The 27,589-nt window shown below is 39.8% G+C and overlaps 1 protein-coding gene across 1 annotated transcript in view; it reads left to right on the plus strand.

The window, feature by feature from the left end:
- Positions 1-27,112, plus strand: part of LOC139708754 (uncharacterized) — a 63,192-nt gene extending 36,080 nt beyond the window's left edge. Inside the window, exons 2-10 of the mRNA XM_071620688.1 lie at positions 6,037-7,059; positions 8,914-10,181; positions 11,036-11,113; positions 11,874-11,975; positions 18,433-18,574; positions 19,467-19,593; positions 21,326-21,453; positions 22,515-22,625; positions 26,956-27,112. Of these exons, the coding sequence (XP_071476789.1) occupies positions 6,037-7,059; positions 8,914-10,181; positions 11,036-11,113; positions 11,874-11,975; positions 18,433-18,574; positions 19,467-19,593; positions 21,326-21,453; positions 22,515-22,625; positions 26,956-27,056 (3,080 nt within the window). The 3' untranslated portion in view covers positions 27,057-27,112. The remainder of the gene's footprint in view (positions 1-6,036; positions 7,060-8,913; positions 10,182-11,035; positions 11,114-11,873; positions 11,976-18,432; positions 18,575-19,466; positions 19,594-21,325; positions 21,454-22,514; positions 22,626-26,955) is intronic.
- The last annotated feature ends 477 nt before the right edge of the window (positions 27,113-27,589 follow it).

Genomic DNA, 27,589 nt, shown 5'->3' on the forward strand with positions numbered 1-27,589 from the left:
GCTCTTAATGTTGATGCTTAAAACTATGGAATCTTGTCTCTATATCGAAATCTATTCATCATATGATGTCTGCGTACGAGTTGCAATCAGTAAAAGCGCCAAAAGGTTTCTCTTCAGGTTCTCGTCGAATATGATGGAGGAAGCTCGCTCACCCACCCCCCCCCCCATGTTCCACGCAATACTATAAAAGCTAAAAACAAAATCAATCTGAAACACCCTATATAATGTGTGTTTTTTTAGTGTTCTTTTAGTGCGGTGGGTTCATCGCTATCTACGGACGATCGCTCGATTGGTGTCGTGTACAAGTGTAAAGTTGCCATGCAGAGATGGGGGGGGGGGACAAGAATACGATCTGATAATGTTCTAAAGAATTTCTTGAAAGTTCTCACCATCAACCCCACCCCTCCCTTCGGGACTTGATGGGTTTGGGTATCGGCGCCTATCCCCCCAACACCACTCCGAATCTCTTGTGGACAGTACCGATGTCCTGTACGCTGGTGTCCCCATCATTGCCAATGGAGAGTGTATAATGCGTTATCGCGAATCTGATTTCCCGTTAGCTCCTCTGTCAAGCTACAAGATAGATGATTCTCCTGTTTAACCACCCGTCCCGCCCACTTACAGAACCCAGCTGCGCTGTACTCGTGGAGCAAATTGCACCCTGGTGAATCGTGCAGCACCACGCAGGTTGAATAAACGTTGAATAAACGTTGGAAAATTGGAACATGGGGATAAGGTGATTGCTCGACGTCAGCATATGGCGTTTAGAAATTCGACTTAAACAACGCTAAATTATCTACAAGACAAACAGCATAGCGAAAGGGGTCGATGTATCAAAGATGTATCAACAATGTTGGGATCTGTGGGATGTACGCCACAGAGCATCACTAGAAGCCCATTAAGATGTTGGAAACATCCGCCACCCCCGTGAGAAAATTGTTGTGCATAATAACATCGATTTTCAAGCGGCAGATCAGTGAATATGTGACATAAACGTCGGATACAAGATGATTTTATCGTTTCCGATCTCGCGTAATAATCGTGTGACGATCTTAAGTTATTCATTTCTCTTAGCATTTTTCTACATTTTTTCTATGTACTAATTTCTACATATTTTGAAAACAAAAAGAAACAAACAAAAAACCATGGCGTGTCTTTTGGTGGTGTTTGAGTGGTGGGCTTTTTGAAAACAGGACATAGAAACATCGTCTTTATTTCATTTACTTCTTTATTCACTTCCCACTGTTTGCTTACCTTGAGACTAGGGGAGAAGATGACCTTGTTTGTTAGGAGTATGTCACGATTTCCTCACCACACACCACCGTTTATTCATTTCCATTCTTCACGTGTAACACTGAATTACTCAGATAATCAGTACGCAGATGCTCTATTTGAGGCAGTTGGTAAACACAGAATAATAAGTGTCATGAGAGCACAGAATTGATTCAATTGTGTGTGTGTGTGTGTGTGTGTGTGTGTGTGTGTGTGTGTGTGTGTGTGTTTTGTTTCATCATGTTCGCCTACGTTGCCACGTTCACAAGGCTGTTTTTGTTTATCAACCATTTTAAGGATGATTCCAACTTGTTTTTTGTCTGCATAGTTCGGTCTTTCTCTCATGTTTGTCTTTCTATAAATATATTCCGCCATCCCTCCATCTATCTATTCATCTCCTGATGCATCAATCTAATGTTCAGTTAAATAAGGGGAAATACCCACCACAACGACTAGAATGTTCACACTCCTGTAGTTATGCTTAGCATTCACGTTCACACTCCTGTAGTTATGCTGGCATTCACGTTCACACTCCTGTAGTTATGCTTAGCATTTACGTTCACACTCCTGTAGTTATGCTTAGCATTTACGTTCACACTCCTGTAGTTATGCTAGCATTCACGTTCACACTCCTGTAGTTATGCTTAGCATTTACGTTCACACTCCTGCAGTTACGTTCACACTCATGTAGTTATCGTTCACACTCAGGTAATTATGCTAGCATTCTCAGCGTTACTCGGCATGTTCAAACTGAAGGAGTAACAAGAACGTATTTGACTAAATCATTGCATGCAAATAGTCCTCTATTTTTAGGAATAATTTTCCTCATAAACCCGTGTCATATGCTTTTCCCCCCTGGAGGATGGGGGATTCAACACTGTAATACATACTGACTAAATCCAATAAAACCATAACTCTCAATCATGTAATAGTTGCCATAGCCACACCCAACCGAGTATTAACAAACACAGCTATTCACTTATTCATTTGTTTTAATCAGATCAAAGATATGAGGTTTCGTTGACGAATTCCTGAAAACGATTCTTCAAGTACAAGTGCCTTGGATCGAATTTTATAACCTTTCCCTAACGAATTTGCAAGATATGTACACGGAGAATGTCTATTGCGTAATTGAATGTTGTGAATAAACTGCATACAAAAGAAGAATATTTGCTCTCTTCAATTAGCCTTCGCGCTTGATAAACTTATACAAGAACTATAGTCCTCAATTTCATCGTCTGTTTGGGCTGGATTTTGGTCCCATCCTATAGTACATTATTAGCTTGGAAAAGACTATACATGTAAGAATGACCTCTCAATTCGGTTAGTTTGAAAGTTATGCTCCCATGGCGGTTAACAATAGTGTTTTCACTGCTTGGAACATCACAACACACTGTCGAGTTCAGTCACATTCCACACTATTCTCTCTATGACGTAATGCCCACCTCGATACAAGTGAATAGAGTTATGTAACTTCTCCACACTGTGTTGAAAATGTGGACATTCTGTTACCACGCCTTCGCATTACATTGTTTCTAATCAGGTCTTAAATCACTTTGGCTTTAGACATGTCAGCTTTGTTTCCCGTTTTTACCTTAAAGTCTATTTCAACCCCAAAGGGGGGGGGGGTGGGGGCATTCGAGTGTGCTTAACAATAGCTGATTTTCGCACTGACGTAGCAATGCACCTGACTCATTGCATAAGCCAATAAATCATCATTTCAGATGTGAGTTTCTTCAATTTGTCTCCCTCTACAGATTAAATTGGTTAAGATTGCAACTGCTGATCTGTCAACAAACATGTCGTCATCATCAGTAGATGACAGGTTCGAGTCCCGCTGGTTCCTTCCCCCCCCCCCCCCGACATGTTTGTTAATTTACACATCATCAGTTGCGATCTTTACAAATTTAATTTGTAGAGGGAGACAAATTGAAGAAACTCACACGTACCTGAACCTTCCCCCCTCTGAATAATATTATGTTTCTTGCAAATTATCACTTCTTCGTATTTTAGAGGTCATGGGATAAATAAGTTAAAGTGCTTTAAAACTAAATAGGTAATTCTTGTACAGATATGTTATTATCAGCATTATCATTATTATTGTTATTATTATTATTATTATTAGTAGTAGTAGTAGTAGTAGTAGTAGTAGTAGTAGTAGTATAGTAGTAGTATCTGTTTGTTATTTGCAATTTCATATTGTTGCACTGTGAAAACACAAAGACACACTATTGCCACAACAAATATCACAATGTACACTGCAGTCTGTGGATTACATACATTATGACATCTGGGTCTGTGAAATATAAGCGAATGATCGCATGGCGTCACAGTGTGAACACACACTATAGTAGTGGTGGTAGTGGTGATGGAGGAATCGTTTTGTTTGCTTGGACCAATCCGTTTGTGCAGGGATCAGACCGAAGAACAGGTGGGATTCGCAGACCAGAAAATTCACCAAGAGACTGCATGAAATCAGGAAATACTAAAGGAGAAAAAACAAATCTGGTCCCGACAATTCAAACAGACGATTGTGGGTCTTTTCACGCACGTAGCATACTGGAATGCGGAAATCCACCTATTGTCGCCAATGAAGTGACGTTAATTTCTCTACTGTCGTGCAGATAATGAAGGGACTTGGAGTCCGAAAAGGGTGACGACGAATCGGCTGGACATTCAACATCTTTGACCAGTGTGACTGACTGCTGGAAAAAGCTCGAGACATCGAATAACAAGAAAACAAGTCGAAAACATTACTGTTTGTATAAGACTTACATGATGGAATCCTCTAACGTTGTCTACATCAATTTAGCTACATGAAATTATCATTTATTGAGGAGAACCTCGAATCAAGAACAAAAAGTCCCCCAAACCACATTATTTTCTGCAACCTGTTTCGTGCGGTGTATCTTAATTGAATTTTGACTATCAATTGCTGATGTTTCATAATTATGGAAGAGTGAAAATCCCTTGCTCTCATTTTGTGCTCTCTTTTGTTCATATACAATCGTTTGCTGCAGTTGCAAAATTTTAATCACTAAATTCGTTACTCCTCAGAAATATTCAAATTGGCAATATTTGTCAAAAACGTTTGTTAAAATTGGTGCTTGAATCTAACCATTATCATCTAATGTTTCTTGTTTTTCGATAGGATAATTCAAAGCAGGGAGGTGTCTCTTCCCAACTCCCTGTTCAAAGTTACCAATTTAATGAACAGGAGTTGATAAAATCTGCAGCGAAATTCCCTCAGGAAAGGATGGGTATGGGGAAATAGAATTTCACTGTAGATAGATAGCATGCCGCGGTAAGATAACAGTGAAGTCAATATTTTCATTATAATCGCTCAGCTTCGTGAAAATGTCATCAACTGCTGCTGCGGACTTGTAACTTGTCTCTAAAATCATTATGTGACCAGGAGACGTGAGCCAAATGTAAACCCATCAAATATATTTCCACAAATACCATTTGACACATTGCGCGATGTCTTCAAGTAAAATGAGGGCGATCCCCCTCTCTTGCTCATACAAGGAGAAAATCGGATTAAGTGGTAAACCCCCCGGGGCAGCTCGAAGAGGAATTAAGGCAAGATCTTCAGACATTTCGCCGAACGTTCTCTTTGTGTGCCACGGCGCCGCGAAAGAGATATTTTCTATGTTCTATGCTGTAGTGGGGCATAAGAAACGCAGGAATGGTCACCGGTGCATGCATGTATAGAATGCGGCATCGCATTGCAGCTTTTATTGAGAAAGCGGTTAAGACACAGAGTCGCATTTCTTCCCCTATCTTTGCGTTAAGGATATTATATATGAAATTGACATTGCTTGCGTAGTGTACATAGATAGATAGATACATACATACATACATACATACATACATACATGTAGATAGATGTTAACTGTGTCCGAAACCGTGATGAAGACGTGTGATACGTCGAAAATTCGGTACGATTATAAGTTGTTAAACGGTATATGGTTTACTCTCTCCTTTTCATCTTTTGTTAATACTGGAACCAACATCACACACGTGGACTGAAATTTTTATCATATATAATATTGAACTCATGCTTTATTTCTGTGTATGTATCACTGGAAAAGTGATGGCGATTATGATCTTGTTAGTCTTAGTTTGATGACGAATTGTGATAAGGAATGGCGTGGAGGTATTGTTTTGTTTTGTTTTGGTTTGTTTTTTTTTGTCCTGCTGTATGTCAAATTCAATGCCGTTCACTTACTTTATCCTCTAACATGACAACCCTCGATCTCTCGGCATATCAATCTTAATGGGAGAACAAACACCAATCCTATGAAGAAAACTTGGCGAGACATGAGAGAATGTACAACATACTAGTTTGTGCTTGGGATTGCCAGAGCGCCACCGCAGGCGACTTGGCGTGGAATGCTCATTGGAGTGCTCATTGCACATCTTTAGAAGCGAAGAGGGGGTCTTGGATCCACGGGTTCACGGAAGTGATATTTCAAATACTTTATATGCATTGTGTTGAATGCTATACAAAAAAATCATGTCTTATTTGACAGGAACCTATGAACTTATTCTCATGTTAACTCTTTCGCCCGGATTACCATAACCAGTTGAAATGAATTCCATCGGTTGAAATTTAGTCCATTGACCTTTAAACAGGCGTTTTAAGCATTATGAATCTTGATGCACGTGACTGTTGGTTCACGTAGATTACTCTGCTTTATCAACTTATTACGCCCACTCTAAGTATGATTGATTTTTTTTTTTCATTTTATCCCCTAAAAGGTTTAATGCTGGTGGCACTCGTGTCTGCATCGGAACATGTCGCCACGTTTAGCATCAAGGGGGTCAGCGGAACCGTGTCTTTCAACGAGGTGGCGAATTCCATGGACGTCCGGATCAGCGTCGGACGGTTGATTGGTCTGGTTGACGGCCAGGAATATGAGTGGAGTATCCGAGTTCTTCCAATGCTGTACGATCGCGTCGACCCGTGCGCAGACGAGTACGTCGGCGATGTGTTCAGGAACCTTTCGATGTCCGTCGGTCTCCTTTCCAACTTCAGTGGTGCCGAGTTCACCACCGACACGCTGAGCTTAGCGGGAGGTGAGAGCATTAGCGGACGTGCTCTGGTCATCGAAACTATGGACCTCACAACGAGATATTGTGCCTCCATCTTACCTGTTGATGAGGTCACTACGGCCGTAGCGCAATTTGGAACGCCTTTCGGGGGAACGGTTACGTTTCGACAGCGCACGAACGCTCCTGAAGCGGGGACCTCCATCTACGTAGACCTCTTCGACGTGACGGAACCGATCGCCGCAGAGGAGTTCGGCTGGCATCTGAGTGACAACACTGGTATCGACGGGGATATGACTGTTGAGGAATGGTGCAATGCCACTGTGGACGCACCTTACGCCAACATAGGAGACCTCACTCCGAAATTTGGCAACGTCAACGTGAGAACGGTGGGCACGCGCCAGAGGTACTTCTTCGTAGACACCAACATCACCTTGACTGGGGGTGCGTCCATCCTAGATAAGTCTCTGGTGTTCACCGTGTCGACGACAGCTCTGAGCGGAGCGGGCTCCAAAGCGGCGTGCTCTCCCGTCAGAATTCTTAGGGCCAAATCGGTTCGTGCCGACTTCAACAATAACAACGTAACGGGAAGCGTGACGTTTGACCAAACTTCACTGTGGGAACCAACGCGAATCGTTGTGGAGTTATTCAATCTCCGTGGACTGGCTGGAGGTTACCACGTCCACAAATTTCCAGTTCCGCAAAAGATTCTAATTTCCGACTTTCCCGGGGGTAAGTGGCCAGTTGATTTTTCCTCTTCCCATTTCTTAGAATGCCGCGATTGGTAATATCCCGTTAAAAAAAAACATTCTGCAGTCCCAGGATAATAATAATGTACACATCCTGTCATTTGTGAAGTTAAGAATGATTAAAAAGGGGCTGCTCTTGCAATTTTTTGTCTTTCCCAAAAGTTAAGAAAGGGATTCCTTATTTACTCGTATTGGGATGCTTAGCCATCTCTGGTTAAAGCAAAATTTTTTCTTTTTAACTACCACAAATATCTATCTGTGAAATAGGAGAGCATGCGTCCAAAAGAAACGCAACGTTTCTTCAATTCATGTACCTCCATTCATGTACCTCCATTCATGCACCATTCGTCAATCTTCGAATGTGAACAGAACAACCTCTCATATCGCCGAAAAAAAAAATTGAAATCGCATCTTTCACATTTCAACTGGCTGGTCTCTGTGCTCAATTGTCAACTTACGTGTTCTTTCGTTATTACCAGTATACAGCTACTGGCCTTCTCAAGGTTCGGATGGTCAGTATCATGAAACAAAGTTTTGTTTGCACCTGTGGTGGGAAGCACTCAAAACGTCTCACTAGTCACAAACAGCCCTCTTATGCCGTTATAACCTGATTTTGTTATCATAACGTGAACACCACGTGTAAGATTATGTACCACAGGAGTGGATTTTAATGTCTAGAAATCAGTGGTGCTCTCGGTCAAATTACGTACTTTAATCGTGACCACCTGAAATGATAAACTTGGATTCTTCAACGTAATTTCACGAAACACATCGAAGGTGTATAAACATGTAAACACTTTCGCTTGTACTAATCTTGCAGGCAACCCCACGACCATTAGTAGGTTGACGATGATATTGTGCATGCTATACAGGACCTTACGCAGGTGTACATGTAGTTTGCACTGTCGGTAGCATGATATAATTGGAATATTCCAATTTCATTCAAAATTTGTCGATTCGCTTCCTTTCTCCTGCTCTCTTTTTTAGTGTGGTAAAGTTAGTTTTCTATTTCTCTTCGGCTGTTACTCACTATATCACACTCTTTGTAATAAACTCGAATTTACTAGCTGGGCTGAGGAATACCTCGGCCTGCACACAGCAACAGTAGTTTCTTGTAACGTAGTGACACCTCACTAAAAAAATAGGGCTTTCTTATTGCGTATAGGGTAGATGTGAGAGAAAGTTTCTTAGATTATAGATTAATACTGTCCTGTAGAACTCTCCTGTATAGATATCTTCTCTTTAATGGTTTTTTTTCACAGTGCTTTGCGTCTTGTAACAGAAAGACGATTCATTATATTATATATAATTTGGCTTTCCGATGTATCACATCTGCTTACGGGTATGTTGGCAACTGCGAATTCCTGTAGATAGGGGCCGTCTTACATAATTACATTACAACTGGCAAATGCATACGATTGACTGACGACTGACTTGTAAAACACATAGCTACGCTAGCCCTCGGTGTGTAGCTTAAGATGACCACATAAAATCTCAGTTCAAATACTAATACGAATTTGCAATTTTTCATCCATATTAGGGGCGTTGTAGAATCTATTAGGTGTAAAGCTTGTTATCATTAATACAATTTCGTTCGATTCAATCCTTTCTTCCTTTTTTTTTTTTAGACGCTGGCTTCCGGAAAATTTACTAGCGATGCTCATGTTTATGTTTTGAGTGTACCAGCATTTTTTTTTTTGCAAAACCAACTAAGATGAAGGGCTAGTACTTTTCTCCACAAATTGCATTGCAGCAACGAAATACCAAGAACTAGGGTATCTAAGTGCCGGCCTTTAGTATACTTACACTAACATCACTCTCTTGATATCCCATACAGCTGCTGATATGGTTTCTGGACACTTCAATCCGTACAACATCGATACCACCACCGATCCGGACTTTCCCAACGGGACCAACGATGAGTACGAAATCGGCGACATCAGTGGAAAGTTTGGTTCTCTCAGTGGCCTCAATGATTTCTACGCCAACCTGACCGACTGGAACATGCCTCTTTTTGGTGAGCATAGCATCGTGGGCAGGTCCGTCATTGTCCACCTGGCAAACGGCGCAAGATGGGTCTACGGCAGGATCGGATATCCGAGGTCTGTGAAGACGGTGACAGCCATCTTCACCTATCCACTCGTGGGGCAAATTACGTTCAGGCAGGATGCTGACGACCCGTTCTCGGACACGTCCGTCTTTCTTGATCTCGCCCACGCGGACGGATCCGATACGACGGTGGAGCACGACTGGCACATTCACATCGCCAAGATTGGCGACGACCACTTGGACCAGACTGGCCGCTGCTCCAGCACTCTGGGCCACTTCAACCCATTCGACGTGAAACTCACTGAGGAATATGCCACCGAATGCAGCACGGAAGTCACCAGGCGATGTGAGGTCGGGGACTTCTCCAAGAAATACGGTCGCATCATCGTTCCCGGCTCCGTCAGGACTCAAGTGGGTAAATACTTTTTCACAGACGTCCAGCTACCGCTGTCCGGTGTGTACTCGATCGATGACCGTTCCATAGTTGTCCACCGGAAGGACGGGCTTCCAGATAGACTTGCTTGCGGGGACACTCTGCAGGTCTTCCAAACCGAGGTCGTTGCTAACAGGTGGAACGAGACGCGCGTCTCGGGTACCATCACTCTCACGCAAAATGCGGAATTCGATACTGTCTACATTGATTCCATGCTCACAGGTCTTGGTGGACTAGTGGGCCCCTGGCATGTACATGTTCTTCCAGTGCCTTATGACGATGCCGATCCTTGCAGCGGAGCGAGTGTTCAGGGACACTACAATCCCTTCAATGTCATGGGCTCCCCTCCTGTGGGAACCCTGGACTACTACGAGTTAGGAGACTTCAGTGGTAAGTTCGATTACTGGACTGGTCTGCAGTCCGTAACTTCCTTCCACGCTGACGACAGCGCCACGCTGATTGGGCCCCGGAGCCTTACCGGGAGATCCATCGTCATCCACCTGTCAGCCAACAGCGAGAGGTACGTCTGCTCCACTCTGTACAACGTTCTTCACGAAGACGACTTCAGGATCGAGGCCCGTGTCGACATCGAGACAGACACTTTCTCAGGATACGTGCTTTTGGTAAAATCATGCTTCATCTCGCAAACGTTTGAAAAGAGTTAGCATAGGCACAACGTTCCTCAATACTGTCCTTTAAAATTTTGCTTGACAAAAATATATGATAAAGATGGCTTTAAAGTCATTGCAGCTGGTAGAAGACTTCTTTCTATTCTTTTTTTAAACATTTAACTATATTCAATGTTAATGGTATAAATATATTTTCTTGCACCAATGTTAGACGATTCCGGAGAAGGTCACGTTTCTTGTGGAGGAATTTCTCTGTGCCCTTCTCGTACTAAAATTATTACCGTTGCTGTTAATCGCATTATACGAATGAATTACAGCTCATAAAGGGTGCATACTGCTATGCACGAGCGCAATTTCGGCGGCACGTCAGCCGTAGTGAGATCCATGTAATTCACTGAGTTTTATTTACATAACACAATTTCATTGTTCAGCGATATGAGAAAATTCCCCTTCTAAATTTGATATCCATAGCAACCAGTAAGGACAAGGTCGTGGAAAGGATGGCGGGGGAAGGGGAAGAAAACTGGTAAATACGTTGACCTACCCTTGCAAGTGAACACCAACTCTATGTGCACTTTAGCAGGTTGATATTTTAAGCCATGAATTTTTATGACTATCACCGTATCTCGCCCGAGTCCTGCAGAGTGCAGTTTTGAAATGTCTGTTCTCCCTCTCTACACATTTCTTTCTTCTCTCTCGCAGTCTATTGCACGCGTAGGCAAACGATCGTATGCTTGCGTGTGTTTACTCGTGCGATAAAGCACTGCTCGAGGTGTGTTTTCTATGGTACAATACTGCTGGAGAATTTAATGATTTATAATCTATATCTTCTTTTCTTGTCTTGACAGGGGCAAACCCATTTCAGAAATGGCCGAATGAGCGACACGACAATAGAAGCGTTCATTGCTACAGCTGACCCCAACGTGGTAAGTAGAATTCTCATGAAATAGATGATTCTTCCGAGAAAATGTTAAAACACAGTTACACTAAGAAGTACATGAAGACCTTTTTTAGTGACGTCACATTTACGCGAATCAGACGTAACGTAAGTTGCTCTGAAGGTGCCTACAGTATATCACGAAGCGATGATTTGTTCAAAGAGGCAACTTTTTTTTTTCTGCCATACATCACATCTCCGCCACCGCAGTCAATGACAATTTGTTTCTGACAATCATGTTTCTGCAAAGGTGTGACCATTTTTTTTTTTTTTTTGGTTCTCTTCTTAGGAGCTATGTTGCCATGACTAACCGATGAATCAACATGGATTAAAACTTTTTGACCTTTAATCGAAGGTCCCAAATTCAAATCCCGTCAAGTGCTTACGTCCTTGGACAAGATGCTTTCATCCCTACTGTGTCCCTCTGGGCCCAGGTGTATGAATGGGTACCTGGCAACGCTAGGGTAATAATGATGGCAATGCCCTCTCATAGAACAGTGCAAACACTGAAGAGGCTACCCTGGATGAAGAAGACCATGATAGGCCTACTCTGCCTCTTTAAACCAATAGACCTGGATTCATGTAAGGACCATACAATCAACAATGTGCATCTTGCAGGGAATTATTTTGTGTTCGGCTCGACGAAGGATATTTTCATTTGATCTAATGTGAATTCTCCTCTCTCTCGCTAAGCGAATTCCCCCTGCATTACTCTTCTCTTTCCATTGCCTGTGTCTCTCTCTCTGCAGCCCGACGTGTTTGACTGGACGGTTCGGGCAGGCGATCCATTGTTAGGGGCATGCGATGCCAATGACTTAATCTTCAATCCAAATACTGTCTCAACCGACGGGGTGAGTGATTTCATATTCCATTGGTGAAGCCATCCACTTCACCCCTTGCTCACCGTACTAACACGACAAAGATTTTATTCATATTGGTGCATTTCGGAACTTTGAAGGATTCCTTTCAGCAATATTAAAGTCTTGCATCACATCTGTATGTATGTGTTTAAATAAACGATCTATAAAGCTGATAGCTCGAAGATATTCCTTACTCTATTTTCTTTAGAAAAAAACACGAGCATCGAATTAGTGTTTCCGACAAAATGTGTGAATATGCGTTGTTGGTACGCCTTCCAAGCGAGTGTCTACGCCCCTGTGCAAGAGAATGTGAACTTGTACTTTGCGTTTGCAACGATACAATCTTGACCGCACAAACTCCGTAAATCGGAAGGGTGACGCGAACCGTATTACTACCACCGCCACCGCCACCACCACCACCACCACCACCAAAAAAAAATAAAAAAATAATAACAATAATAATAAAATGAAAAAAAAAATAAATGGCGATCGGTGGAAATTACTGACATTTTCACTCAACCTCAAGAGAGAACTGGAAGAGGACGCATATTCCTGAGCATGCAGTCGCCATTAATAATGATAATAACTTTCCGCCCAAGCTAGTGCCCAGAGCACACCTATTCACTGGAACGCGGGGGTATATCGTGCTCAATACGTTCCCATTGTGACTGCCACTCCACGGGGGACACTCTCGCGACAAATAACTCGTGCCACGAGGATGGATATCGCTGTTTTTCATCTAGAGTAGCGCTATTCATGGGGCGATTTGTAAGAGTGGGATTACAACCGCCAATGAAATATTACTCACAATGTGTCCCGTCATATAAAATCTTGTCTAAAATAGAAATTTTGTTCAAACGATTTTTTCTCTCTCCGTCCGTCTATCTCCTCGACCTCCCTCTTAACCCCCCTCTCTCCCTCTCGTTTGGTCACCCCCCCCCCCTGCCTTACACAGATATTGATAGGAGCTCTTATTGACTTTATTCCCGCTTATCCACAAGTCTAGAGGAAGACAGCACTTTTGAAATGAAAACTTTTGAGGCACGTTGATAAAGTCAACGTGATCTGTACTTGACGAATACAGCAATTCGACGTGACAGTGTATATAAACCGACCTGATTCATTAAGAAATATAACTGTTAAAAAAAAGAAATATGACTGTTGAAGTATGCTTATAAGTGGTCCTTGTATTCCTGAAATTTTATCATCGTTTTGAATTGCCGTTGATAAAGGCAGATAGGTATCCCCCACCCCCTCCCGGTGTTTATTCAGCCGGAAATAATATCCTCTTACTCACCTTCGGCAATGACCGGACAAGAAACGGACAAGGATGATATGAGACGTTTGACATTAGATCAAGCTTTCAACGAGACTTTTTGACATCAGCTCAAATTTTCAACGAGCTTGGCGATGAATCACGAAGGTTTCCTATACTTTCTGCTATTAGGCCAAGTAAAAAAAGAAACCAGTTTCTCGTCCTCGCGCGCATCGATTTTGGCCGCCGCATCGATTTTTTTACTATTTACTATTTTCAAAATGGCGCTGAAAATACCAAGAAATTCATAATTCTCGTCCCAGCCCGCTCCCCGCCCGCATCGATTTTCAGTTGCCGCATCAACTTTTTTGATATTTACGTAATTTGCTACGTATTTTTACGCTGTTGGTGCCCAGCGGGAATGCGATGATTTCATGAATCATTTCGGCTGTAATCTTGTACACATGTACAATGTATGATCGTTGCGCCCAAATGGATTAATAATGCGTTCTTTATTTTCTTCCAAAAATCTCTTCGTGTTTTGTTCGACCGTTCTTGAAAATATGCGACAGGATTGAATGTGGGAGGTTGTCATCCTGTTTACGCAAATCTGTACCAGATCTATTCAAACTAATAAATGCGTTTGTTTCTTTTTCTGATTTAGGTTAACATGCGTCATTCAATTTTTTTTTTTTACGCTATAGTCACCTGGCGAGATCGCGATGATTTCAGAGTAACATCACGTGCGTTGTTTATACCGCTAACTTGCGAGGTATATTTCACGCTGTTGGTGCCCAGCGGGAATTCGATAATTTCATGAATCATTTGTCTGTAATTTTATTCAATGTATGATCGTTGCGCTCGAAGGGATTAAAAATGCGTTCTTTATTTTCTTCCGAAAATCTCTTCGCGTTTTGCATATCCGTTCTTGAATTGTTGAATGCGTTTGTTTCTATTTCCGAGCACCAATTAAGTAGGTTAACATGCGTTATTCAACATTTTTTACGCTACTGTCACCCTGCGAGATCGCGATGATTTCATTAATTATTTCGGCTTTAATCATACACACTCATATTTAAATTATCATTCGTTAAATGATAATGAGCAAATCCAGATCTATTCAAACTAATACATGCGTTGGTTTCTTTTTCCGAGCACCTATTACGTAGCTTAACATGCGTTATTCAACTATTTTCACTCTACTGTCATCCGGCAGGATCGCGATGATTTCACTAATTATTTCTGCTTTGATCATACACACTCATATTTAAATTGTCATTTGTTAAATGATAATGAACAAATCCAGATCTATTCAAACTAATAAATGCGTTTGCTTCTTTTTCTGAACACCGATTAAGTATAGGTTAGAATGCGTTACTCAACTATTTTAACGCTACTGTCACCCGGCGGGATCGGGGCGATGATTTTATTATTTCGGCTTTAATCATCCAAACTCATATTTGCTCAAAACCAGCAAAAGAACTGGAAGTCGGAACTAAAACTGGAAAGGATATAATGATGAGTTGCACACACATTCCAATTGTCCATTTTTGGTCACAATCTTATTGTCGCTACATGAAAAGTTTTTGAATGCGTTATCTATTTTTTTTTTCTCGTTGCGCTGTGGTCTGACCTCATTATCACGCACGCGTTTCTCGCGAAAAAGAAAATCGAATGATTATGTTTAATAATTTAGTAGGAACATCGGAAGGTGTTCCTGTGTCTTATCGCGTGATTAAGAAGAAAACATGGAAGGAACGGTTCTCTGCAAAACGGAAAAAGACGTGGATAGCGAGATTTCGGTTTCCAATGTTTCATTTGTCGCGTGTTTGAAAGCGGCAATTTGGTCAAGAAATGGAGCCTCGTTATATCCGATCAAATTGCTTATGTTTTTCTTTATCATGATTTGCCGAAATTGTCCTCGTTATAACCGGAATATCGTTATAACCGAACTCGTTATAACCGATTCATTCTGCCATTTAGGTTTACACGCAAAGGAAAACGGGACCGACGCGATCACCTCGTTATAAGCGGTTCCTCGTTATAACCGAACGCGTTATAACGGGGTTTCACTGTAGTAGAGGAGACCAGCCAGCCAGCATAGCACATAGCATGCGTTATGGAGCTGGAAAAAAAATCTTGGAGTGATGGAGAGAACCGATCTCAAGCGCACGTGTGCACAGCGAACGGCTTTAAATAGTGAATATAGTATTCAACTGGTTCGTACTCTGTCTTTCAGTAAAAAGGAAATCAGGTGGTTGTTTCACAAGGTTGACAATTGGTAGTACTCTCTGCGGCATTTTAAATCCTTGAGCTAATAAGTTTTCATATGAGAAAAGATCTAACTCAATAAGTGTGTGTTGTGTTGAAAGGCAAAAATAATGCTATGCATTTCCAGAGATAATGGTTGGATTCATAGGTTCAACAAGTGATGAATAAATGTCACTATTTTATGTTAAAAAAACATATTTTCCATACCCTTGATATGACTGAATGAATACAGTCACAGTGTAGTTAAATTGGTATACTTGTCATGCATAAACAGCAATATACGCAGATTTGGTATAAAATTGTGCATATAAGTGGTTTATATCACTGCTGCTTCTTGGAAGCACTGTAATGATGGCCATGGAAGAAATGAAGGGAGAATGTGACTTACCTTCACAGGTACATATTTTACTACATATGTAGTTTGGGTATACAATCATTCATCATCCAAATGATAAGTGATTATCAAATGTCTTTTTAGAACATGAAGAAACATCTTTAAATGTTTAATGCTATAATGCCATATCAGTATCATTTTGATATTCATCTGCAATTGTACAAGCCAGTTTCCAGTTGAATGTGCTACAATTGTACTGTGAAGAAATGCAGATACATACCAGCTGTGTGGACACAAGAAGTCACAAACACAAAATTTAATGAAAAATAAAGCAGTGTTTTGAATATCATGGAATTTATTTCAGTCGTACATTTGTTGAAAGACATGTTTTATACCTGTTTCAATTAATAGCACAATACATCAGAATTGCAGGTACACTGGTATCAGAAATGTCATTACAACACTAAATACCAGTATTAAGATGGCCATTTTCCCTTCGACATCTGTAGTGGAAAGAAAAAGCAAATGTATATCTGCATGCATGAAGTTTCATTTCAAGTATGGTACATATATCTATTTGTTTGAAAATGCACAGAGTGCAGGCAAGACATACACTTGGGACCTGGTCTCTCATAACACAGCTACCAAAGTGATATTTCATTTCATAAATTGGATATAGAAAATAGTAAAGCCCTCTCTCGTTACCTTTCTCAGAATTACCGGACGAGAAATACATATTACTTTCATTTTGACAATCCTCGAAAAAATAGTAAGATATCAAATAGTAAGGACCTCCCTCATCGCCTTGCTCAAAAAACCCGGACGAGAAACTACTTTCTTTTTTTACTTGGCCTTATTTTGATTGTGAAAAAAAAATATTGTCCAGTGGACACTAAGAAAAAGTTTGCAGACGCAAATGACGCACACAACATCACCAACGAAGTCCATTTCTAACACCCGTGCTTCGTAATCACCATTTCACACTTCAGTTGTCTTAATCACACCCAAATCCTGACAAGATCGGCTTCCCTATTAAATAAAGGGGAATGTATCTAGTCCAAATATAAGTTAGTCTGATAAAAAAGAATAAAATCTTACGAGTTCAACAGCAAAACTCTGACTGAAATCGAATGAAAAATAAGGAAGTTGTGACATTTTGAAGTTTTGCTGATTTCTGCAAAACAGTTCTTGTACAGTGGATATTTATGCAAGTGAGTGAGCTAACCATGTCAGAACCTCACAATTTTCCATTGATCATGTACACACACAAAAAAAAGTGGCGAAAATTAAATGTTTCTGTCATTGAAATCTGAAACACGATGTTATTCCTGGTTAAATATCTTCAAAATAGTGATCAGTTAGATATAGGAGGATTTGAGCCTCGGGCATAATTGCGTTTGAATGAAAACTTAAAATTTATAATTTTATGTACACACTACTTGGTAAGTAATAAGGGGAAGACACGCTCATTTTGCCTATTGTATATTCATAATCATTATTGACTGTTCAAGAACTCTTTCCCCCAAAATAGCGAAACTTCAAAATGTCAAATAACTTCCTTATTATTCGTTCGATTTCGATTAAAATTATACCGTTGAACTCGTAATATTTTACTCTTTCTTATCAGACTAACCTACATTTGGACTGGATTTCCCCTTTAAAGCTACAATTAGATACACAGCTCTTGGGCGAATCCACTTCGGTTCCCTATCCGTTGTCTGGTTCTTTACCTTTGAGATCCAACAGAAATGTGTTGAGCAGCCGCCACTTTCACATTTCTCTAGTCTTTTGTCGGAATACTTTCTCGGTCTTCCGTCCCCTTGCACGAAATATGCGATGCGGCCCTGGGGAATACTTTGGATGATGTTTGCAATGTCAATATTTTTTGTTTTGAAACGGGATCGCTGCTTGTCTGAGTATAATAGGTGACCGTTACCCCCTGTTCCCATGTGACGAATTACCACCGGCTCGGCTGGTTTAACCCCACGACCACGGGCAAAGACAGCAAAGCTGTGGTAGATGTATTGAATGACGGAAACATGGCGGCTGTCTTCGACTTAATGGAGGAAGTACTTTTGAATTCCTCTATTCGTCATAAAAACAACCGGTACTTAGGCTTTCATTTTATCTTCTGTTGCCGGCAACGCTGTGTCGAATGTTTTCTGAAATAACATTTTAGCGCCTGATCTATTGAAATGCGTACACACTTCTCAACTAGAAGAATGCCGCCTGTATTTGATTTGCTAAAATGTCAATCATTTGTGGATGTTTTTATAATAAAGTCGAGTTAAACTGTTTCATTGCTCGGGATAATGCAAACCAAACTGGAGAAAACAGTCGATAAAGAAGCAACAAAAAACACCACTCAAGATGGTTGATATAAAAGTTCTTCCTGAATACTTCGCAAAAAACAAACGACAAACAAACATCGCGGTATTGAAATGTATGTGTTCATTCATCTAAATTCCTTCTTTCCCTGCGGAGAAGTAGAAAAAATAGAGAATTTAAACGTTTGTGCTACATATGTATTCATGTTCATATCCATAAATCTTTCTTTACCACGATGATAATTGGGGTCCCCGCCAAAGGCCTACTCAACGCAGTGCAGCATGGGATCCCAACTGAGGTGTCAGGTCGGAGATCTGACGGGTAAAAATGGAAACTACAGCTCGTTTTACGGCAGGACCTTACTGACGGACATCAACCTTCCGATGACAGGCGCCGCCAGCGGTCCGTACTCTCCTATTTTTCGTCTTTAAGGGGGAATTCTAGATCAGTTAATCTGAGAAGAAAGAGTGAAATTTGTACTAGCAAAACAGTGAAAATTTGATCAAAACTGTATTAAAAATAAGGAAGTTAAAGATTCGCTACCTGTTCGCTTGAAGTTGGTATGAAAAATGAAAATAAGTGAGCTGATGATGTCGTCACCTCACAGTTTTCCATTGATTGTGTTAAAGAATTATACAATTCAAATCCTACTGCTGTAAAAGTGTAATATTTTAATGTTTTATTATTCCTGGTTGAATAACTTTAAAGTGATTATCAGTCAGATATAATACGATTTGATGACTGGTGGATAATTGCGTTAAAAACTGCATGGTTCAAGATTTTTTGTACAAACTGTATCTGGCAAGTTGTGAGGCAATGACATTATCAACTCACTGTTTGCATATCAATACTGAATGTTCAAGAAATTTTCTGCGAAAATTAGCCAAACTGAAAAAAAAAAGATCTATACCTTCCCTAATTTTTCATCCAATTTTTATTATATATTTTTTGTTGTGCTTTTAAACTGATCCGGATTTTTCTCTTTAATCTTTGTAGAGGTGGATGTTAACACAAGGCATCTTACCATACATTTCACAGCATGAAATGTATAGCAACGTATATCCACAAAATACATCATTCCTAGCAAACACTCTTGCAATTTCTTTCAGAACAGCTAACCCTTATATCCTTCCTTATAAGGTTAAAAGAAAATGAAAGAAGACAAAACAAAACAAAACAAATGTAAGTAAATAATTGTATGACGAGTTTTATTTCCTTTAAAGAAACTCAATGTCCGTTTTCCTGCTACGTTGATGCATCAATGACGAGGTTATTTTCTCATCCGTGTTCACAGTGATCGGACGGCCCCTGTTTTTCCAATCTACTAGTACCTCAGCTATCGGCTGTGGCTTAGTAACCCCTCTGCCTTCGACTGGTGTGAACACGACGCTCAGGTTCCCTCAAATGATCGACTTCGACGCGTAAGTGACTGATGACATGTTCTGATAATAAAAAATGCTATTCAGAAATTTAATGGAGTATGCCTTGTCGTATGGCTTATCATTTGCGGAGAGGCCCCGGGAGATAATATGGTCGCCAATATCAAAGCACTGTTGTCATTGGTAATATTTACATAAACTAGAAATAATCGTCTTTTCAAAAGTGCATTGATCTTAAATCGAGGTATTCACCATCATAGCAAAAACAACATCTCTTAGGACACCTATAAAGATTTTACTGCATTAACAGGGACACTAATGTCTTGTAGTGCTATTCTGAATCATGAAATAAGATATTGTAAAACTCTCGAACCACGTCATTAGTTTCTCGTCGTTTGTGTAATTCTTATATACTACGAATCATTCACTTTATAGATTTGGGCTATCGGAATAAAGAAATGATAAGTTGATGTGTAAATGAAATAAATGAGGTATAGTTATGGTTTTGGGTGTAGGTAGATTTTGTTAGTATATCGCGTCAAATCGCGATAGAGATGCATCGTGACAATCTTCAACTGTAAGTTAATCAGCTCCATTTCCCTGCCAAAGCTGTCCTCATCCTATTACATCCTTTTGTATTCTACCTACATGTATTTTTGTTGATGTTGACCAAGTTGCATTCAGTTTAGGAAGAAAAATTAAAGGGCAACGTAGCAAAAATGGCATCAGGTATATACGGAAGTGGTTCCGTCATTCTTGACTACTGAGTATCTTCAATTTTCAGTGGAAGGGTAATTTCAACAACAGAGTCAAATGAAACGTGACCTGGGCCTTCTTTTTTTTTTGTTTAAAGGTATAATTCACCATTTGCACATGAAACAAAAACCCAGCATTAACGCTTTAGAATAGTTCTAAAATATGAGTTAGGCACAGAAACAGACACTGTAAAATTTGAATTAGTAAAATCGATGTTAAAAGTATTGTTAAAAATACAAAATGTGAACAACAGTTGATAAAAATGTTTCCAGACTAAACCGTCTACAGTTACGATTTATTGAGAAAAATACTGATATTTCCTTATATTTAAGGCTTTACTGCGAAAGTTTTATATGGTAGGACGTTTTGTGGTGGAACAAACCTACGAATATGCATCAAGTGTGATATTTTAAACATTTTTAAAATCACTGCTCCCAAAGGTAAACAGGACCTTTAACCCAAGCTAGAAAAAAGTTCCAACCGATCGAGTTTTGAAAAAAAAAAAAACTTCCTTTGTGACTTTCCGCACCGATGTTGCGGTTTTGCCTTAATACTTACGTTTTCTTGCGGGTCAGGGCATCCAATTATTTGGTAACGGTGACTCATTTCGGTGATAAAGAGAGTTCTAGATCCCCCCCCCCAAAAAAAAAAAAAGAAAAGAAAACTAGGAGAGGCCATCCCCCCCCCCCCCGTATAATCAGGAAAACAATTTCATGCATAAATCTGAAATCTACAATAAACAAACGCAAGATTTCTACCAAATTTTGGGTGTCTCCTCGTTTTCAGATTCATTCAAATTTCATAGTGGTTTCAATTTTAAAAGTCGAAGTCGTAGTAGTAGCAGTAGAAGTTATTATCATAATAGAGACAGCAATAACAAAAGCAATTATTATGAAAATTTTGATAATAGTAATAAGGATTATAATACTAGTTATAATATTAATAATAACAAATTATTATCGGGAGAGGTTTTGACATCATCTGTAAAGTGTTTTACAGAATGCTCGTATTCACACAGGTATGCCTTCAAAGGTGAAATGGCCAGGATTCTCACCGACGTTGAATCGTGGCAGTTCGTCATCCCCCACGACCCCGTCCTCGTCGAGAACCTGGACAGGTGCACCGACCTCTATTTCTGGATCATAGGTCTGTCCTGAGATCGATTGGAGCAGAGAAAGAACATTCATGTTCCCATTTCAGTATTGAACTTCTAGTTAAGCTTTTCTACTTTGAGTTTGGTGTAGGCCTAACCTTTTCTGGCATGAAAAGTATAAAGCAAAATTGCCTTTAGCACTCTTGTGCAGTTGACGCAAACTGAGAGTTTCGGTATTGATTATAACCGCTCATGCCACAGTTGGCATGTTTATAACAGAAGTATATATCGTTACTACATTTGTTTCGATGAGTCGAACACGGTTAAAAGGGTAGCCAAGATTACATATTAATACTTTATATTAAAAAAAAAATTATCACAATTGGAATTCATTTCCATGAACCCAGTAGGGTAGTGATTGAATTTCTTAGTATCCCTTTACTCATATTTTTCTTTCTCCTTTTGACTGTGACTGTCTTTATCTATTTCTTAACCCAAAGTATGCTTATGAGGCAGAACTGCATTGAACATCACACAAATCCTGTTTTATCGTTCTGAAAAAAAAAATCTGGAAAGCAAGGGGCCAATTTTGAGATTTTGCAACAGCATTTCATACGGAAATTTCAGGTTTCATTTTTGTTTTCCCGTCATTTCATCTTTTTTTTTTCATGTTATTTTAGATATGCCCAAGAGAAAGTCATTTAAACTTAACACTTCTGTAAGAAAAAAGATGCAGAGAGAGAGAGGAAAAATAGATCCAGCTTCCAGAGTGTTCTCCACAAACTGCGTCGAAAGAAAAGATTGGTATGAGAAATTTTAATGAATCAACGAGAAAACAAACCTGGTTGCCAAGGAAAGAGTCAAAAAGATCGAGCCCCGGTCGCAAAAGAAAGTTTTTTTTTTTCACAATCTCACTTGCATTCGATCACTTTAAATCTACAAGTATTTGACTTTTTTTTCATGAACTCAACATCACCAATAAGTTTTGAACATAAATTCTATGTTGTACTCTATTATTCAACAATGTTAAGTTTGGATCAGGATTTCGCGTGTGTAAGATAAAAGCAAAGTCCAAATGATCAGCTGCTGTTTGGTTTTTTATTCCTTCAAACAGGTGAAAATGCGGCCGACGTGAAGAACGAGCTTGCCCGAAAGGCTAGAGCTGACGAACTGGGCATCTATTCCACCACAGACCGATGTCGAGGCGATGGAGGAGGAGATAACGGTAAGTTCACGGCTCGTGGTGGTGATCGGGATCGCTATCACTTTGCCGAGCTTGCTTGGCTGCGCAGACCTTTAATGATTAAGAGAAGCATCGAACATGATGATTTATTTCCTCCCACCAAATGTTGCTTGTCGACACAATAATATTTTGAGTTTTGTTAGAATGAAATGTGTTTTTCATTTTGCTTCAACCAGGGAGGTGAGACACCTCCCTGCTTCAACAGAGCATTCACTTGCTTTATCGCGTTGTGTGCTAGCATCGAAAATGTTAATTTGTCATCATTTACAAAAGGAAAAAAATCAAAATAAAATAAATGATCAGGATGGATAAACCTTGATTTTACCAATAAAGAGACTCACGTATACTAATTGCATATTGGACGTACTAGTATGTCATAATCATTCTTGTTAATTATCAAAATAATGATTATGAATGTACGAAATGAGGATTACAATGATTATCACGAAAATTGTTTTGGTTATGTTTTAATCATTATTGTTAATTTTAGAGGGAAGGGGGGGGGGGGGGGGTAGGACGTTGGCATCAAGATGCAATGTCAAAGAGTTCCAAAGATTTTGACCAGAACGTTCTTTCCTCTAAGTTCGGCCACATATTACCATCACGAGAAATCAATCATTGATTGAAATCTTATTCCAACACAATTGAATTGCCATTTTTTCCCCTAGTGTTTGCACGTTTTAATTGTAAGGCTTTGATTACGCATTCTTGTCCTAAAATCAAGATAATGCTAGATTTGAATTCCAAATCTCTGGTATGTACCAAGAAAGTACGGAGGGGGAGGGGTGAGAATAAAGGAAGGCATTGTTAGGCTTTTCTCGCGAAGGTGTGAGAGAGGGGAAGAAAACATTCTACCGTACAAAGCAACATTTCGTGGACGCCTCATTCTTTCTCCTCAGACCCCTACATTTTCAAACCTATCGAGATTGATTGTGACACAGGTAAGCAGAGCGTGAAGTAATTAGCCTATAGTGCGAGGGATCCGCTGCCTCCACAGTCTTGTAGTTCTGTGTAGCCAAACGTAAAATAGTAATTTGCAACTGTTGGCAGTGTTACCACTTTTTATATAGAATTATTAACATTTTCAGGACAATAGACGTCGAATTGCAAAGGAAAACACCATCAGTTCTTCGAAAGCTATCTGTTTTGTTCAGAAAATGTCCTACTTTTGTCAGCTGAATGTCGGCCTTCGACAATAACCATGCAAAGCAAACATGGAAGGGACAAAAGAACGGAACAATGGAGAGAGCGGGCGCCACACTGTGATCGCAAACAGCGACACTTCAATGGCTGAATAGGAGAAATGTGCTTGCTTAACTTTATAGGGTCGACTACTGCAGCATGGAGTGCGACAAGCAGATAGATAGACGTAGAAAAAAAAGAAAGACCAATACATAGACAACGATGGATAGGTAGAAAGTATGAACGATGGTTAGATAGAAAAATGAATAGACAAATAGATAGTGTGAACATACTACTCAACCTGCGCGCATAAACACGTTCACATACTACTATACAGGCCTACACCAATTCTTACAAACATTGATTTTATCCACACATTCTACATATTACAATTTATGTACTAGTAATCTTACAAACATACATTATATTAACAGCGTGTTACCAAGAACGTTGATATTGTGTACAGGAGATCGTGATATCGAATAACGTACGTGTATCCTTAAAGTTTGATATAATAAAACATCTTTTCAGTTGAGTCTTTCGGTAATAACGTAATCATCTGACCATAATGAATGCTTTCACATTTCTAGCGTAATGAAAGAGCACTTGACTAACAGAACTTTCAGAAAACAGGGGGAATTATTACTATCCTTAACATATGTCAGTATCAACACGATTAAGTTGATGGAATGTGTAATTGTTATGAAAAATGATTGTGTGTGTGTGTGTGTGTGTGTGTGTGTGTGTGTGTGTGTGTGTGTGTGTGGAATTCTCTTTATATTTTCTTTATATTGTTGTCCACACATGACGTCATGAACTCTAGTAGTCTCCTGATCCGGTGGTTCCAACACCAAAACTAAAAAAACAAAACATAACTTTTGCATCAATTTTCCTCAAACTTTTACTGATGTGATCTACAAATGTTGCTGCTTTCACTCAGTCCACATTGCTCTTTGGGTGTTGGTTTCCTTTAAACTGCGAGGTTACGTTGTGGGGGCATTTTTGTGTTTTTCTCACATGGCCAGTGACAGACCTAGGAAAATCAATCTCTCTATCCTTCTGTCTGTATAGCAGTCTAGTACATCTGTATGGAAAGAGTCTGATCTACTAATCTAAAGTAAGTCCATCTTCATATTATAGAGCAAAATATAATCTTTCCAGCGATGCCTCGCTCGTTACATAACAAGGAATGCTGTCGAAGTTGTGGCAAAAATGTCCCATAATTTTTAAAATCACTTTCTTTGTTCTTTGGCAGTTTTAATTGCAAATGTATCGAATTCACCAGAGTGGAGTTTAACTCGTTTTGCAACCAAACATATAAACGGTATACTTCCTATAGTTCAGCCCACCGGCTTTATAGCTCCCCCACCGGCTTTATAGCTCCCATGACTTTAAGGGAACCTTTTTGCTAGTCAAGGAACGAGCTGAGTAAGCTGCTGTTGTGGGCTCTCGAAAGCTGGACTACTGTGGGTGTTTCATAAACGGTAGTCAGCGCTGACAATCACTATAGTAACAGTCAGTGACCAGAGCATCTCATCCAATCAAAACCCAAGGATTTTGCTGAAATTGTCAGCACTGACTAACGTTGATGAAACACCCCCAGTAGTTCCAGGCAGCCCATTGAAAATTTTCACTAACGCCAGATGCAACATACTTGCTCTAAATGCGATCTATGCAATTTCATGCTTTACAGTGCAATGCAACTAACTGGATGCCAGAGTTTTAAACAGTTGCTCAAGAGTCATATACCGTTCAAGCTTTACACCTGAAATCACGGTTCAGGTGCAGCGCCCTGCCTACCTCTCAAAGTAGCTGCTGTTTTGCGAATTCAAACAGCGACTTCAGAACTTTCTTTTATTTTGTTTCTTTCAACATTCTTTTATTTTGTTTCTTTCAATTATATGTGCATGTCATATTTCGCCGCCAGAAATAAAGGTAAAGTCTGCAATCTTGACAACATACTCGCATGCATGTTCAAAGCAAGTCTAGAAACACCTGCTAATCTATACTCGACATGGCTTGTCGCAAGATGGCGCAATTTACATATCGTTATATACGGCACAGATCTAGCGCAAGTAACATGGACCGATTTTTCTTTTTCTAGGTGTTATGTGGCACCATTGTCAAACGGAAGTTGAATAACCGCAATGACTATAAACTATGTAGTTCTAAATTAGCTCATGCGCACATTGGTACAAACGACCTTTCTTTTTCCTCAGTTGTTTAGGCTCTTAATTCATTTATCTAAAGAAGATCTCCGGATGATTTTCAGACTTTTACATATGAATAACTATGAATTAGTTATGCCGAGTACAGAGTTTCAGAATTTATGGTGATTGGGATGAGGAACAAGAATGTTTTCAAAATAATTCATAACAAATTGTAAGGAACAAGGATGATGACGTAGCAGCCTCACCATTAGGGGTGCAAGGAAGCAGAACAAAAGAAGAAGGCAGGCATATACATACAGTTGGCAGCAAAATTATTCAACCCCCACGCATTTTCGACATTTTGGCGAAAAGAATAACATTGCAACTGCAGACTGTTACTAAATCATTCACGTAGTCAACAGATAGTTTATCACAATTGAATACCGAAACAAAAGTCAAGATTTACTTCATAGTCCACCCAAAATTGCAATTTTCACACAAAAAACACGTTGCAAAATTATTCATCCCCCTGTATGAATACATATGGATGAATACACAAATAATGACAAATTAAAAGCCAGATGCACGTGTTCGGAGGTGAATTTTTATTGTGTCAATGCGTAGCTTTGCTCTTTCTTTTTTTTTTTGGAGATCTGTTCGTTTTATTCTTGCATATCTATTCTGTTTTATTCAACGGCCGGGGAAATATTTCTTATTGTTTTTTGCTTCTTCTTTTTTTTTCTTAGTCTCGTGAGAAATATTGTAAATTCGTACAACCACAGCAGATTCTGTAAATGACGTGAATCCTCTATAAAAGTGTGCATTTTGATTTGTCGCTGGTTAACGAAGTAGACGCGTATAGAAGGCTTTTCTGGTAATAATGATGCTCGTTTGAGGCTTGGTCACGTGTTTTGCTGCGGTAGAAATGATGGGAAATCTTACAAAATGTTTCAACCGCAACTTTTCTGCCTATATTTCAGGTGGTTCTGGCTCCGCTTCACAGATTGCGTCTCTTCCTTATGCCTTGGTTATGTGCATCGCTGTCATGACGTCGCTATGGCAACGGGCTGTGTCGTCATAGATGCGGATACAATACTGGATAGCCTGTCTCAACAGTATCAGGCATACTACACAAAATATTTGTTTTCGCACCTGGTAATTCGTTTGGTCTTTTTTTTCACATTTCAGTACAAGTCGGGCACAAAGCATGTATTCCTGCAAAAGTCCTCTTTTTTGGCGTTCCCGGCGAGGGACAATTTCTTGGACTAAATTGTTTAAAAGCTTGTTTCGGAAAATACAAGAAAAGAAAAGAAGAAAGCTATTACGATATGTCTTCAGTGGTATTAAAGGAACGATTCATTTCACATAGTTGAGGCGCTTTGAAAGCGATGGCATTTCATTTCGATTTAATTCCACAGAGATTGAGAATACTGCAGTGGAACTGTTGAACGCTATGAAGGTATTGCAATTAATTAAGATGTATCATTTGGAATGCAAAAAGATATTCCACATTAATGTATTGTGTGACAAAGATCACACCCCTCTCTTCTCAACAGAGAATCACAACCACAGGTAACGCTGTGATTGGCAACAGAACCAAATTCTGTGTACGAA

The sequence above is a fragment of the Diadema antillarum genome, unplaced genomic scaffold (genome assembly GCF_040938485.1).
Source record: "Diadema antillarum isolate AM-2024a unplaced genomic scaffold, OU_Dant_1.0 seq00001370_RagTag, whole genome shotgun sequence".
NCBI classification, from domain to species: Eukaryota; Metazoa; Echinodermata; class Echinoidea; order Diadematoida; family Diadematidae; genus Diadema; species Diadema antillarum.